Genomic DNA, 16232 nt, shown 5'->3' on the forward strand with positions numbered 1-16232 from the left:
TCTGTGCTGCACTATTGACTTAAATATTTAATAACCTTTCCTGTTTGAGATCCTTTAAAGCTATGCAGAAAGGTTCATGTCTGTGTGAATTTCTAGCTAGGTTTTGTTTTATTCTTTTCAGTTTGGATGCCTGGAGGGCAGCTTGTGCTAGGGCAGCATGAAATATTGATCACGAAACAGTTCAGGCTAGTGCGAAGGAGGCCCAGTGGGAGGAGGTGTGCTGTGTTAGAGCAAGCATGAAATAGTTTTCCAAGGTTTAGTTAGTTGCAACACTGCTCCAAAATATAGCATCAGTGTTTAATTTAGACGAGCTTGGCTTAGTTTCTGAATTCTGGGCATTTATTTGCTTGCTTGTGTGTTTAGATTGCATGCTGTGTGTTTTTTTTCCTATATTTGCAGAGATGGCAGTGCCTAGGTCAAATCTAGATTATCCTTTTTTCCATGGAAGAAATATAAGTGAAGCATTCTCAGCATGCTGGACCCACCCTGTCTGGTCTGATAGTTTTCCCTGTGTTCTGCATGGCCTATTTAATTGTTTTCCTTTTTTTTTTTTTTTTTAATGGAAAATTCTGAGCCTGGAAGCAGTCTGCAATCTGCAGATGAGCCTATGATACTTGGTTTCATGCATCATTTTTTCTGTTAAGATGATGGTCTTAATCTGTAGTAGCTTTATTTAATCTTGGAAACTTTGGTGTAAATGCACAGAGTTTATAAGCTGCTTTTAAAGGTATGTCTAGATCTCCTTTTTCATTCATTTGAATTTTAATTTATTAAATTTTAATCAAAACCATGTGAATTAAACATACTTCAGAAATTACTTCAGCACTTCCCATAAGATAAGATACAACTCTTGGTTTGGATGAATGCTCAGTTTCTTTTCATGCAAGTCCTACTTCCCAAAGCTACCAAAGGAGCTGCAGCACTGGGAGGAGGGTGATGATGGGATCACCAGGAACCCAGGGCTGTGCAGGAAGATTTCCTGGTCTGGTGTTTTTCATGACCACTGAACACTTCTGCCTCCCTGGTTGTAACTGAAAGGGTGTAAGGGACTGTGGCAAAGGAAAGCAGCAAGGAACTGGGAGGAGCTGTTGACTCTTTGAGGGTGGAAAGGCCTTGCAGAGAGATCTGGACAGATTGGAGTGCTGGGCAATTACCAGCAATGTGAAGTATAACAAGAGTAAGTGCCAGGTCCTACTCCTGGGACGGGGCAGCCCTGGCTATACGTACAGACTGGGCAATGAGATGCTGGAGAGCAGCCCCACAGAGAGGGATCTGGGGGTTATGGTTCGTAGCAAGTTTAATATGAGCCAGCAGTGTGCCCTAGCAGCCTGGAGGGCTAACCATATCCTGGGGTGCATCAAGCACAGCATTGCTAGTTGGTCGAGGGAGGTGATTGTCCCGCTCTACTCTGCGCTGGTGCGGCCTCACCTCGAGTACTGTGTGCAGTTCTGGGCACCATAGTACAAAAAGGACGCGAAACTGTTGGAAAGTGTCCAGAGAAAGGCTACTAAGATGGGGAAGGGCCTAGAGGGGAAGATGTACAAGGAGCGGCTGAGGTCACTTGGCCTGTTCAGCCTGCAGAAGAGGAGGCTGAGGGGAGACCTCATTGCAGTTTACGGCTTCCTTATGAGGGAGAGTGGAGGGACAGGCACCGATCTATTCGCTTTAGTGACCAGCAATTGGATCCGAGGGAATGGTGTCAAGCTGTGGCAGGGGAGGTTCAGGCTGGATATCAAGAAGAGGTTCTTCACCAAGAGGGTTGTTAAGCACTGGAACAAGCTCCCCGGGAATGTAGTCATGGCACCGAGCTTGTTGGAGTTTAAGAAGCATTTGGACTGTGCTCTTAGTCATATGGTCGGAATTTTTGGGTAGACCTGTGTGGTGCCAGGAGTTGACTCGATGATCCTTGTGGGTCCCTTCCAAACCGGGATATTCTATGATTCATTTCACTGGAAGCAGCCTCAGAAATAAATACCCTTTAATGTTCAGGAATTCTGATGGAATTTCTTGTGTCGTTCAGACTTTATTTTCCAGCCTCCTAGGCTATAGTTATAATTTCACTATCCCTATTCATTTGTCTTTGCCTGGCCTTTAGGAGGACCAGCATAGATGGCAGAGATAGTGAAAGAGAAGTGAAGGGTGGGGAGTGGTTGGGTGAAGGTGTAGGGAAGGGCGAGTTTAGATATTCTTTTCCTTTCCATTTTGGAGCCAACACTGACTGCTGGTTAGTCCCCTTCCTGTACCCAACTTCTGCCTTGTCTCTTTGGACACCTCTGCTTATAGAGGATAATCTCTTTGCTGCCCAATTGCTCTTGCTTGTTCACTAGGCACTGCGCTAATCGACAACAAAATTGATTTCTTTTGGGTCTGCTATTCAGTTTCTCACTTTGAAAACTGTCATCAGCCTTTTCCGTGAGCCTGGCTTCCTGTGGGTTTGTCCCATACTGCTGACATCCCACCGTGATGACAATCACAGTTTTCTTCTTGTGATCACTGCCAGTACTCTCCCTTCCTCCTCACCATATCATCCACTCCATCCCTCTTGTCCTTCACACATCTCCACCATCCTCTGCCCCCTGAAATACTGCCAGATCCTTCTCGTGTCCTCTACCAGTTTGGCTTGATATGCAATCTCATGTGGTTGTGCCTGGCTAGGAGCTTTGCGTGTACTGGTTGGGATTTGGAGATTGGACAAAGCAGATGGCTCTTGAGCTTGTTCTGAAGCATTTCCAACAATGTCACTCTAATTTGAGGCTCCCTCTACCCTGCTGTTGATTTTTCCTGAAAGATGTATGGACTTGACTCTTTTGGTCTCCTGTTCCTCTGTCAGATTTGGCTGAAGCTGGCTAGAGAGTCAGAAGACAGCAGGGCAATCCCAGGTCAGCCAGGGACAGGGTGATCTTTAGTCTCCTTTTTAGGAAGCCAGGTTAACAAGAAGTTAAAGACAAAGAAAGGTGGCAAAGTATCATTTTATTCTTGCCTGTAGGAGGGATGATACTGCACACTGTGATTCTCAGACTTGGTTACCCTATCCTTGGTTACCCTACCCTATCCTTGCAAGATTTGCTAAACACAAGTGCTGAAAACACCTGCTTGCTGGTTGCTGGTGTGCAGCTCAAGCTGAGAGCTGTGCACTGGTTGGAAATTTCAGAAAGGTTACGCGTGTCCTTTTTTGAATCCTTTCTGTAGCACATATGAATATGACTTGGACAATATCTTGGGTACAGAAGGCTGGAAAGAAAGAAGCTGAATCCTGGATGCACAGATCTATCTGTTGTGTTGTTGGCACCTTGATCCACATATTTGGCCATCACTTTACCATTGTCCTCCAGCATGTAACAGAAATACAGCGTTCACAACATGAGAATCTGTGCATAATATCTATCAAATGGCATGATAAACGTAGCCCTGGAAAATTGATTGATTTATTTATTTTTAAAATTTACAGTGCTTAATGCTTTCGAGTAATGAACTGGAGGGAAGAGAGAAAAGAATTGAGATGGTACAGTGTGTTGTTATTCCAGCCTCAGGAGAGTATGTGCTAGTAGGAAGCACTCCAGCACTCTGGTTGGATTTGCACATGGTTTGACCCATTGCTCACAATGACACAATGCTGAGCACACAAAGTGGCTGCTGAACAAGGACTTTGCTTCTATGGCCTGCTTGCAGGTTTGAAGGGTCTGTGTTTCTGGAAGAGACCACTTAGGCCATCAGGCACTCTGCTTGTGTTGGCAGTTCAGCATTACTGATGGGCTGCCTTAAGCAGAAATGAGCCCGGTGGTTAAAAGAAAAATGCCAAGCCAGAAAAGCAATTTTATTTATATATATAATGTATTCTGTATCCCATTTCCTGGAAGAAGTTTGTTCCTTTCTTTGGCTTTCTCTGTATTTTTGGGAGGTGCTGCCATTGTGGCTATTAGGAAGGTCCTTACTAGGAGTGAGGTTTTCTAGTTATGACAACTTGATTTGAGGACATGCTTTTCATTAATAGTTTACTGTTTGCGTGTAGCCAAGGGGCATGCCTCGGCTGGATAATTGGATTTGGAAGGCTAGTGTTTGTAGCAATTGTGACACTTCTTGCTGTGAAGCCAATTTCTGGAGCGATGCAGCTGATACAACATCGGGGCAATCTGTTACAGTGCCTTTGTTCCACGGATGTCTGGCTGGTGTGAAAAATAACCACAGCAAGAGAGTCTTTCCTCAAGAGCATGCCTACCTCAGCACAAGGAAGCAAAATTAAGACATTGTTCTGTATCTAAAACCAAATCAAAATGTTTTGGAGAAAAAAATGACAGAAGTAGAACTCTGCAAAGTCTTCACCAGCTTATGCAAATTTACATTTTATGTTCTTTTCTTGTGATCCTTTATGAAGTTCAGAAGGCTGATTAGCTGTGACCCAGAACCCATTGTTTCTCATTTCTATTCTTATGAACTTAAAAATTAAGAAGTTGTTGGTTGTTGTTTTTTCCAGTTTATCTTCTCTGCTGCCTGTATATACTTTGCAGGAACATTTTGTGACACTTCAGTCTATACTTAAATGCCTCTAACAATTTTAAACAAAAACAAACAAAAAAAAGAAATGTTATTGTAATGCTCCTTAGTTGTTCAGTTATTTTATCCTAGTTGCTGATTCTGTCAAATTCATGCCATTTCTGAATCTGATATGTGCTCAGCCATGGAAATCCTAGTCTTAAATCAGCCTTTGATGCTTTGGGTAAAATGCAGGCCCTGTGTAAGTCAGTTTGAACTTGTGGCTCCAGGAAGCCCTGAGCTTCTCAGGATCTCTGATGCTTTTTAAATAGTAATGTTCTTTTTTTGTGATATTCAAGCTGTGTAGAACAAAAACTACAATTGTAATTGTACACTAAAAGGGACTATTAAGAACAACATATTTTATGCAGAGGATGCTGCTTTCCCTCACTCTGTCTAATGATTTCAAAGCATAAATAAGGAAAATATTAAGTACTGTTTTGCCACTCTCCTATATGCACACAGTGTTGAGATTTTCAGTACGAGTCCACACTGTTCATTGTTGAACTTGCTCTTTGTCTTACTGCCAGATTTATTTGGCTGGTCAATAAAACATTGTGCTGTTTTTTCTTGTGTTTTTTTTTTTTGTTTGTTTGTTTGTTTTGTTTTGTTTTGTTTGTTTGTTTGTTTTTGCTGTTGTGACAGGGACTGATTTTTGTGCTTCCTGCTCTTACCTCTCCTTTTGCTCTCCTGTGTCACGCATCGCCTTCCCAGCTCTTCATCTTGAGCTCTGAAATGATGCCCACGTCTTCCTTAGGCTCCTAGCACTGGCTAGTGTCTGGGGTCTGATAAGGAGCGTGGTGCCTTGGGTCACCTTATATGTGTTGACTTGTTCTGTTCATTGCATGCTTCGTTTTCTTCAGTCCAGTTCTTTCCAGTGTTGAAGGTTACACACTTGCAGTTGGTTTGACGCACTAAAATGCAAGGGGTGGAATGTCTCAGCGTTACCATCGGATGTTTGGGCACTGTTATGTAGGGTCTTGACTCAGTTTTCATGTGCTGGAAACAAATATGCTTCAGAGAGCATCAAATGCACCAGTGAGGGAGTGGGTGCTAAATCGACTTTCCAGGCTGTGCCAGAGCCATGAGGATCTATCGTACCTGTTGTGAAGACAGATCCTATGCAAGGGCAGTGAGGCCAGAGCAGAATGAGGAGGGGCTACTCTGGAAGAGGTTGGAATAAGAGTCCTCTGCTTTTAAGGGTTTGGACCCCAAAGTTTCTACTTCCTCTTTGAATTGTGAACATACAGAGAAGAGCCCCCCTCACGTCTGCTTTACCTCTTGCTACATTTGTTTTTTCTCAGCCAAATTTCAGGATTATCAGTAAAGCTGTCAAGAGAACCTTTGACATCAGCTTCATAAAGAGAATATCATGTTGCAAATTGCCTCAGGTAATTAATTATTTCTTCTGTAAATAGAAGGCTTGATATGCATCAATGGTGCTATGGGATGTTTCTCAAGAGAGAAATAAATGCTCCAGCAGGGCCCATAGTGAGTAGTGAAGCACTCTTCGTATGCGGGAGGCTCATTATCCTTCCAGTTTAATTCTACAAGGAAACAAAAATACAACCTTCATCGTGGTGGATTATATTAGAAGCAAAGTACAGGTGTTCATGAATTCCTCAGGGACGTGCACGTGAGCTTGGCAGCACTTGGGTGAATACACATTTCTCTGGTTACAGGGTAAAACCAACACAGCCCACCCAGCCTGGCAGGGCAAGTGGGGTCTTTGAGCCGAGCGGGCTAGGAGTCGGTAACAAGATACAGTCATGGTACCCACCTCGCAGTGTGCCTCTACCTGGCAGGTCCAAAGGAGAAGTCCAGACCGTGGCACGTTTTCTGCTTGCAGTGCTCTCCAGGCCAGGGCAATGCGTGTAGTAGTGCTGGCAGACTTGGGCTCCATGTTTGGGAGCAAACATGGCAGCAACTTTGGAAGTGAGCTTTGGAGGATGTTACTTATGTTGGAGAATTGCTTGCTTTTCAGTACACAGCTGGTCTCCCAAACTATTTTCAAAACAATCTTTACCATTCTAGCATTTAATTAGAGTTAGAATTGTTTCTAAGTAGGCAGGTAAGCACAGTGTCTGTTTTGTGATGTTTTTCTAATTGGGCCCTATTGGCATAGAAGAGTCCCTTTCAAATTCGTGATTTTATGTATCTATGGATTTTAGCAGTATAGAAAAGTAAAGAGAGAAATGTATCCTTTTTATTGCTAAAACTGTCTTCTCCACTGACTCTTAGGTTTGGAGGGGCACTTTGGCTCGTCTTCGCTATAAGAGGACGAAGGCTGCCCTGACGATACTCAAGTATTACCGCCGCTACAAAGTGAAGGCCTACATCCATGAAGTTGCCCAACGCTTTCGCAATGTGAGGTCAATGAAGGATTATGGCAAGCATGTGCAATGGCCCACTCCACCAAAAGTGCTGCACCGATTTGAAGAGGCACTCCAGATGATTTACCATAGGTACTAATAAAACTTTCTGTGTTTTTAGTCTAACCCAAAGGACTGAACAATTACTACTTGTTCCATAAAAGCTGGAAAAATGAGTAGAGAACATGAACTGGGAATCAAAGATGAAGGTATTAGTGGCTTCTGGTACTCTTGACCATGCAAATAATTATTCTGTTTCAGAGATTTACTCAGGATGGACATTGTGTTTCCTTCCTCAGCTCCTCTCTTGGCCTTTCTGATCAGTTTTGAAAGAAAAGAGCAGCTGGTGTTAGGCTGGGGGAAAGAGAAAAGGAATCTTCTGGACTCCATCAAAACTTCTATAAGTCATTTTTTCTGCAATAGATTAAGTAGTGTTTCACTGTTCACTGTATGCAGAAAAGGTGTTTTATACATTTATTAGAAGTGTCTGATATCTAAAACCTTTTTCCTCTGGCAAGTCTGGTATTGTAGACAAGAGGGGTATAAAGCAGTTACAATTCCAGTTTGAAAAACGGTAACTTCTGAAAGTCAGTGAACAAGAGAAATGTTGGCTGAATGGGACATCTAGAGATCTCTAGATGAGCCAACTGCTTGATGCAGTGTTACCACCAGCACCAGATCAGGTCAGCTTTTTTTTTTTTTTTTTTCTCGGATGTCTCTTGAAAACCATCCACAACCTATCTGGGTAGGCATCCTGCTTTCTGAATAAGCTCAGTTATTATAACCACAAAATTTTAGTTACTAAAAACTTTTCACAGCCATAGTCTTAGGGATCTGGTGTTGCTAAAGGCTGGAATATGGTGTAGAGTAATTGCTGGTCTGTCCTGTACTGTCCTGTTTCATATTACAGTTGGTTAGGTTTCAATCGTAGGGCCAAATTCAGTTATTAAAGGAGAATGATGTTGTAAACAAGCCCAAAAAAAAAAATGGCTTGCAAAAACTTTATTGCACACAGATGTGCTGGTAGTTTACTTCTGGGCACTAGAGGGAGGGAGGGGAAAGTGTACCAGCAAAAGTTGTCAGGAATCAAAGGTGCTATGTCACCTAAAGCTGGAAACCTAAGTATTGTATGAAGGGATGCAATGGAAGGACTTCTTTTTTTTCCTTGCCATTTGTAGTCTAGGCTTGCCCGTGTTTGCTGACCTGACAAAATTAGTGCTCATAGTGCATGGTACAGACTGTGGACCTGACTCAGGCTTTCTGTGGCAGGTGGAGAGGAGGTGAACTCATCCGGAGCATCCCACCAAAAGACCTACCTCAACTGAGGGCAAAGGTTGCTGCCATGGAAGTGCTGAAGGGTCACAGAGCTGATCTTGGCCTACAAAGAGCATGGGAGGGGAATTACATCGCACTGGTGAGTCCAAGTGAAGTAATCGATGCAAATAGAAGGGGACTGCTGCAATGGCTATGGCTCAGAACACTAAAAGGGTAGAAATTTGATATTAAATTTTAAAAAGTGGGTATTGGTTTCTTGGGAGGGAGAGTACTTTCACGTTTTCTCTGTGGGTTTCATGTGGTCTTTGATTTCTACTGTACTGCAAGTTAAATTTTACAAAGCCTAGTTTGAGTGAGTGTCCCAAACAACATTAAATGATACTGAGTAGTGCCATTAGCTGACACTTCAAATTCCCAAGCCTAGGAAAGACAGAAAGCAGAAATTCTAGATAAAATGGGATGCTAAGAAATAGCATTAAATGAAAAGGAACGAAAAAATTCTCTCTAGGCAAGTTGCAATGCTTCTTTTACTCCATCCTTCCTTCAAGTATTTTGTTTTGTTAAGGTTTTCTCAGAAAGCACATAAAACTCCAGATGCTCCCCTGCTCTTCAGTGAGGCAGGGACTGGCTGAAGCCTTTAGACTCGGTGGTGCAGCTGTGGTTCTGCCAGGCCTGGCATGACGTAATGCAATTACTTTCTTTAGTAAGCAAGAAGAATTGTGTGCCTGTGTTTGCTCTTTCAGAGACCAGATAACCCTCAGACCACTGGCTCCTTCATCCCTGTTGCCACTGAGCTGAAACGGAAAGACAAGTACATGAACGTCCTCTTCTCGTGTCACGTCCGCAAGGTAACCGGCATGTGCATGGTCTGCAGACACATGATCTGGGTGGGGAAAATTCTTGCAGCTAAAATTTTGTGAAGCAAAGGGTGAGGAGAGGTAATGCTGGAGATATTTCAACAGGTGGCAGTTGAAAGCAGTCCTATTTTAAGGAATAGTATAACTGATTTTTGATGGATACGTAATTCTGAACCTATTGCACCAAAGGATGATTTTTCTGAGGGGCTTCTCTGACCTCTTCATTTCAGAGGAATTAATAAATTCTGTGTAACTGGCTTGGGTCTGACTTTTTCCATAGCAGAAAGTTAGTTCTTTTTTGTTTCCTTAAATTGATTGAAAGGTTTTAAAAACTAATTAGAATAATGTACTTGCATAATTTTTTTTATGGATAGTTTAGAGTGATCTATATTATTCTGTTTTTAAATGTCTGTCAGGATAAGATACTTTGACTTTTACAAAGACAAAGACATTCAATGGCAGGGCTACTGATATTCAAGTGTTTTTCAGGAGCTTTATATTTGTATACGCTTTTTATTTCCAAAAATGTGCTTTTGTAGTCGGTCTTCACTTGCCAGAAGTAGAGCATGTGTGTGATCGTTATCATTCTGCAGATATTATGTTTAACAGTAAAACAAAATTAATTTTGCAGTGAGAAATCTCACTTTATAACAAAACTTCTTTGCAAGTGGTAGTGATTTATATTATTTATACAACAGTAAGTGATTTCTGTATATAAAAATAGAAATCTCTTATTGCTAAAACTATTTCAGTGGAGTAGTCCATTGCTTTTAACATGTTCACTTTAAGAGTGTGGTTTGCTGATTAAATGAGTGGTTTGAGTGATATTGGTTTATGCTGTTAGGATTAAAGGAGGATTGGGTGAGTCTGAATCTGAACCTCATCTTTACAATCTTGGCAGCAGTTTGAAAAGTTTGGCTTTTTTCACCTTAGGCTGAAAACAAAGGAATTCTTATTGTAATTCATTTAATAAACTAGAACAAAAATATTGCTGTTTCTAGCTAAACTGGAATAATTGTAAAAATACAATATTAAGTTCTTAACAAAGTGACTGTAGGAGTTGTCATTTTCAATAAGAATGGAGAGACGGTGAGGGGAATTATTTGGTGTGTGTATAATATTAAACTCCCACAGTGGGTATACATATATTGCTCACTGTTATGCAACTTCTAATCTTTTAAATCCTTCTGTTTCTCTCACTTGCTCCTTATTCAGCTTTAAAGGACAATATCCTGCACGGGAATAGGTAAAAGCAAATTTTTGAAACACAAATCCATACCTTATTCTGTTCAGTAATTGCAAGCACAGAACTCTTACCTTTAGGCAAGCATCTGAGCAGTTCCTTTCTGCTTATGGTGCATGAAGAAATCTTTGAGAATGCAAACAGACCTTGTTTCTATACTTCCTTTTACTGTGTTTACCTTGTTAGAAAAATGCATTTTCTGCCTGGGTTTGTTGCATTGGTGTCCTACTGCTTTATTGATAATAAAAGCAGGCTGGAGACAGAGAAGATGTTGCCTATCATAAAGTAGGTTTCTACCTGAAATTTCAGTGCTTGCAGAGGTGAAGAAAGCTTTAGCTTATCATGGGTGCTTTAAAAAAAGGTAGCTCAGTTGAAATAGGGAAATGCCACAGAGACTGCGAGGTTATAGACTTGCAGTCTTGAGGTTTTTAAATTATCTTGCAACTTTTTTGATTCGTTTAAAGGTTAAATCGTTGGTCACTCTCATATATCAGAGAGGTCAGGCTTCATCCTTCCTTTCCCTGGTTAGTTCGGGACATCTTTGCCTGGCTTTTGAAGTCATCAGCAGTGGAAGCACACACAAACGTGGCAGGAGGCTACATATGGCTCAGGTAGGACGGGTGCCAGCAGAGGATGGCAGCTGGCTGGCACATGGGAATGGCTGCTCCTCCAAACCCAGCTGTGCCTGAGTCTTCAAAGTCATTAATGCTTTTCTGGTCTTCATCCTTAAAGATCTGTCTTAGAAAAAATAGCTAAATGTAGTGATACAATGGCCTTGAAGAAACTGGTAGGAGGCACCTCTTCTCAAACAAATGGATAAAATCACTCCAGCATTACTGTTGAAGACAAGCCCGCATCTAGGATCTTTAATGATGTATGTAAGCCTGGTAATTTCAGTACATCTCTGTGTTTAAACTCAAAAGCAAATGACCCCTTTCAAATCCATGCTTGGATGTAATAACTTTTTGAGTGAACTGCTTGTCTTCCCTCATATGAACAAGAAATGTCCAAGTAAACCTGAAGTGAACAAAGGAGAGAAACAAACAATCGTGAACTTTGAAAGCTAACAAGACAAAGATTTGACATTTCAAGAGTTATCATTTTACTTTCCAACCAATGCACTTCTTTACAGAGTCTGAACCTCAGATTTGCAGACTAAGCAAGAGTGAAAATTGCTGTAAAGCCTGTAAGCAACTTCATTCTTTGACTAGACGAACACAGTCTTTTCCCTGAAAACAGTGCTAGCCTGTCTTTCACTGTGTCACATAAAAGAATTTACATTTTGAGCTGTATTTTTAAAACTAAGGTGCTTTTTGTCAAAAATACAAAAAAGCTTCTTTTAAAAAATAGAAAAAAAAAAAACTACAATACAAAATACTTAAAAAAAAAAAAAATACAAAAGCTTCTTTACCCAAAAAGTACTGTAGTCAGTGCTATTGGGCAGGGATAATTTCTTTTTTAAAAAAAAATAATTAAATAATTAAAAAAAAAAAAAAACCATTAAATTCCTTCTTGTTAGCTTTATCCTCTTTTAAATTGCCCATGTAATACCACATTACTTGCACAAGTATGGCATTTAATGTTAGCACGTACAAGCTGTATTGATGGTCTGAACATTTGAAAGGGAGGTATTTTCACTGCAGTGAAGTTTGTCAAATTTCTTCTGCTAAACCTGGTTTGTTGTGGATTTGCAAATTGACTGTTATTGTTTGTTTCTCAGCTGAAACTTGGCTCTCACAAGCTTTAGCAAGGGACTGAAAAATGCGTTTAAAAAAAGGAAAATGTGATTACTTATTAGGTGATTTCATTGCTTTGCTTAAATAATGCTCTTCAACAAAGCATCAGTCCACAGAACAGGATTACTCAAGTTCATTGGTTGTGTATTATCATGATTCAGTTTACTTGGGGATTTTTGAGCAAAATGTGCTGTTTCTGCTGGTCCTTGTGTCAGGCAGAAAGGTGTTACTGTAACGAGAGCACTGAGTCGAGATAAATGTTTTATTTTTGGACCCACATTAGACTTCCTTTACGCCTTTGAATAAGGTGCCATACCTTCCTTCCACCATGCGTAAAGCAGTTCTTGTCTTTCAACAGCAATATTAGGTGTCTGATCCTTAATTTTTTCAGATAATTGCAGTCTGATGCACTTCTTTCTTTGAAAATAAATGACATAAAGAGGATAAGTAATGGGCAAATTGAACAGACACAAGTCTGGAGTCCATGTATGTAAAAAGGTTTACATATAGAACATATCTGCTGTGGATTGTAAGATATTTGCTAACCGTTAACTTCTTTGAAACAGATTTTTTTTTTTTTTTTTGATTGACATTGCTGTAGTGAAGTCAAGAAAGTAATAGCAACTCGTAGCAGCCAGGGAGCTGCTCTTGAAGTATTGATAACTGCTGTTAAAGTTTTCTTTATCTTGAGTGTATGGGGTCTTAATTTCAACAGCTTGAGATGAATAATAGCAAGCGAATCTGTTTGGACCGAAGGTTTTGTAGTTCGTTTTATAGAATGCCTGTGAAGAGACTTTGATGTCTCGCTGATGGGATGTGCATGTCTTTGCTTTCTCGCGGTAGGTATAGGTAGAAGCATGTCATTTCGGCCTTTGGAAAAATACATCTTTACTGAGCATTATGATGCTCTTTATTTTTCAGAGGAAATTTTCAAGATTTTTGCCTTGGGAAACCAAATGCATATTTCATGCACACCACCAGATTTTGTTTTATCACCTAGGAAACAACAATTTCTCCTTTTTTAGAATAAGGCTTTTTTTCCCGTTTTTCTCCCTTTTCATTTGTGGCAGTGTGCTCCCTCGAGAGGACCATCTCCAAAGCCTGGTGCCTCTCACCCTGCAGTGGCAGAGACCTGGAAAGTTCATTTGAAGGTTTTTCTGCTATTGGCTGAGGGTTGGACCTTCATTTTTCCCTATAAGCTAGGCAGGAAGCTAAATTAGGACTGATTCACATTGGGATCAACAAAGATATAAATAAAAAAAGCCCAGAGGGTGCAGAGAACACAATGCGAGGAACGGCTGTTCTCTGAGAGGGTATAATCAGTATCTGAGAACATAAGGCCTGTCTCTACTCCTACAAAATCAAAAGAATAGCGGCATTTGCAATTGTGCTGGCATTTCTCTGAATCTCTTCTGTGCATGCTTCCCAATGTGACAGGTTACTTCTAAAAACACAACATGTGTTATTTACATAAATATGCCATAGATGCATGAGGCACCTGAAGCAAAGCAATTGCTTGGAAAGAGCTGAAAAGGACATGAGTTACTCAGCAGCAAGAATTTGCTTCTCATGTGAGATAAGCTGCTGTTCCCCTTTGGTTTGGCTCTTTAACTGTTCAGCTGAATTTATAGTTCAGTGTGAACGCTACAACAGTGGGTAGACCCAAGGAAGAGTCTGAAACACTCTGGTAAAACTGCTGTAGTGTTATATTGCAGAATCAGAACGTGCTTTGAGGGCAAAGACATTTCTTCGCAGAAAGAGTGGTCAGGGATTGGGACGGATTGCCCAGGGAACTGGTTGAGTCACTGTCCCTGGGGGTGTTCAAGGAAAGGTTGGATGTGGTGCTTGGGGACATGGGTTAGTGGGTGACATTGGTGGTCGGGGGTGGCTGGACCAAATGATATTGGAGGTGTTTTCCATTGAAAACATAGAACTTTCATGATTTTACGATTTTAGGGAAGCCTTTGCTTCCCAAGCTATGGAGAGTGGTGTCCAGTGAGCTGCAAATCCCAAGCACAGCTGGCAGAAGCTGCATTGCTCTGCTCAAAGAACCCCACAAGTAGCACCACACACTCCTAACCTTCTTTCTCCATGCCATTTAGTGTTTCATTTTATTTTTTTTTCTCCCATCCATTGCTTCCTAACGTAATTCCAGTTTTTCAGCATCTCTGCTTGTAAGATTTTCCAGGCTCTTACCAATTTTTCTTTACCTTCTCTGAACCATTATGTTCTCCTTTGTCTTCTCCACACCAGTGTGTTACCAGTATCCCAAGTAAGAACCTGGCAACCAGGACATTATTCCCCATGCTTGTCTTTACTGCATATGAACTCCTTCCTTTTTTTCAGCTGCCTCACATGTTTGTGCCAAGTTCTATCCAAAGCTGTCTAAAATCATCTTCAGTTACTTTTTCTGAGTTGGTGTGGTTAATTTAAAGCTGTCATGTAGCTCTTTGATTTGCATTTTTTGCTTTTATCTACTCTGAACTTTGCCACTCTGCTGCCTGTTGGTGGAGCATATTTAAGGTCTCCAGTCTCCTGATTTCACCTAGGAAAATCGTATTTATGTTCATGTGCCTCATCATGTCTCACCCTTGTTTACACTTCTCAGTTGATTAATAAATATCTCTGTGACTGCGATACACTGATAACTCTGGTTTTGCCTTGATGAAAAATATTTTCTACTTTCTGCCCTACTTTCTCACTTCCTTCTGTAAAGACTTTGCTTGGTGACTGTTTAGTACCTAGCCTCTTGGGAGTGGGCCTGTGAAAGTCTAGATTGCATCAAATATTCTCCTTTTGTGTAGTATTTGCTTGACGAATTAATTGTAATGTTAGTGAAACATGTTTCTTCTCTAAAAACCCTGCTTGCTAGAGCCTAAAATCACCAGCAGCCTAGAATAATATTTGAGATGAGCTGCAGGAGGATGGGAGGGATTTAAATGGTGTGTGTATAAAAAGGAGATGTGACTAAAGCCATGATCCCAGGGTATAAAACACTGCTCTGGAGAGAATATAATTTTCTTTTTTGTGGGAATGTGATCTTCCTACTTCTGTTTCTGTAAAAAAAAAATCACATCAGCTGTATGAGATATGTAACAGTAGTTGACTAGTGTCAGTCTTCCTGTATTTTCCACAGATCTGATGTTATTGTGAAGGTATGTCAGTTAGTATCTTGTAGCCTTTGAATGAGTGCATTCTTAATAAACAGTTGCACATCTTTACAATAACTTTCCAGAGGTACTTATGGCTTATGTGGCATTTGACAGCATTTTTGGTGATTTAATTTATCAGGGATGCTGTTGCTGGAGACCTGATTGATAGCCTACAATATACATGAAGTCAGAATATCTAGAATTAAGAGAAATGATATAATTACATTTCTTGGTGCTTGGCTGTGTCTATTACTTTACATCATTAGCTGATGCTTAATCAGTCTTTTTTTTTTTTTTTTTTTTTTTTTTTTAAACTCTTATGTAGAAACAGGTTGTGTGAACTCGAACAAAATACTGGGACATGGGGCTGTGTACTTGACTGTTTTCAACTGCACTTGGTTCTTCCAGAACATCTGTGAGCTCATGCATTTCAGTCTTCCCATAGTTATTTTTTACTTTATAAAAAATGTTAAAAATAATTGGTTTAAAAAAAAAAAGTTTTAGGATTGATCCACGTGAACTGAAACATAAGAATACTATAAGAAAGAGCTTCTTTTCCCTGTGCACTGTCAGTAGAGCTGCTAGTGTTGGCTTTTATTGCCCCTTTCTTCCGAGTGGTTATGCAAGCAGTCTCCCAGGTGGATAGTGTTTTGAGTACAAACTGAAGTGAGCCATCTTCTTGACTATGCCTAAGATTATTGCATGAGGGTTGGGACACATATGTATAAATAATCTCTGCTGCTGTTGACTGACGATGAGATTACAGGTGGTAATACAGCAGTTTGCCTCAGCAGGCAATTGATGGTTCTTCACTGAATTATAGCTGTATCTATAATTGGTCTTAAATTTACAGCTGTAGAGCCAGCCCAGTGGCGATATTAAGATATTAATGCTTCCCAATGGCAACACTAAGATGCATTTGCTGAACTACTTGAAACTGTCAGAATACTTCAGATACTGTGAAATCTGTGTTCTTGGTAGCGTACAGGCTGATGAGATCAGAGAATGATCGAGGTGGGAAGGGACCTCTGGAGTCTGTGGTCCAACCTCCTGCTCAGAGCAGGTCT

At 40.7% G+C, this 16232-nt stretch overlaps 1 protein-coding gene across 1 annotated transcript in view; it reads left to right on the top strand.

The window, feature by feature from the left end:
- Positions 1-16232, top strand: part of MYO1D (myosin ID) — a gene marked incomplete at both ends in the record, with an annotated part of 155240 nt that overhangs the window by 76607 nt on the left and 62401 nt on the right. The window contains 3 exons of the mRNA XM_084301232.1: positions 6772-6995; positions 8172-8316; positions 8921-9025. Of these exons, the coding sequence (XP_084157358.1) occupies positions 6772-6995; positions 8172-8316; positions 8921-9025 (474 nt within the window). The remainder of the gene's footprint in view (positions 1-6771; positions 6996-8171; positions 8317-8920; positions 9026-16232) is intronic.

This window comes from Netta rufina (genome assembly GCF_964035555.1).
Source record: "Netta rufina genome assembly, chromosome: 24".
In the NCBI taxonomy this organism is placed as follows: domain Eukaryota; kingdom Metazoa; phylum Chordata; class Aves; order Anseriformes; family Anatidae; genus Netta; species Netta rufina.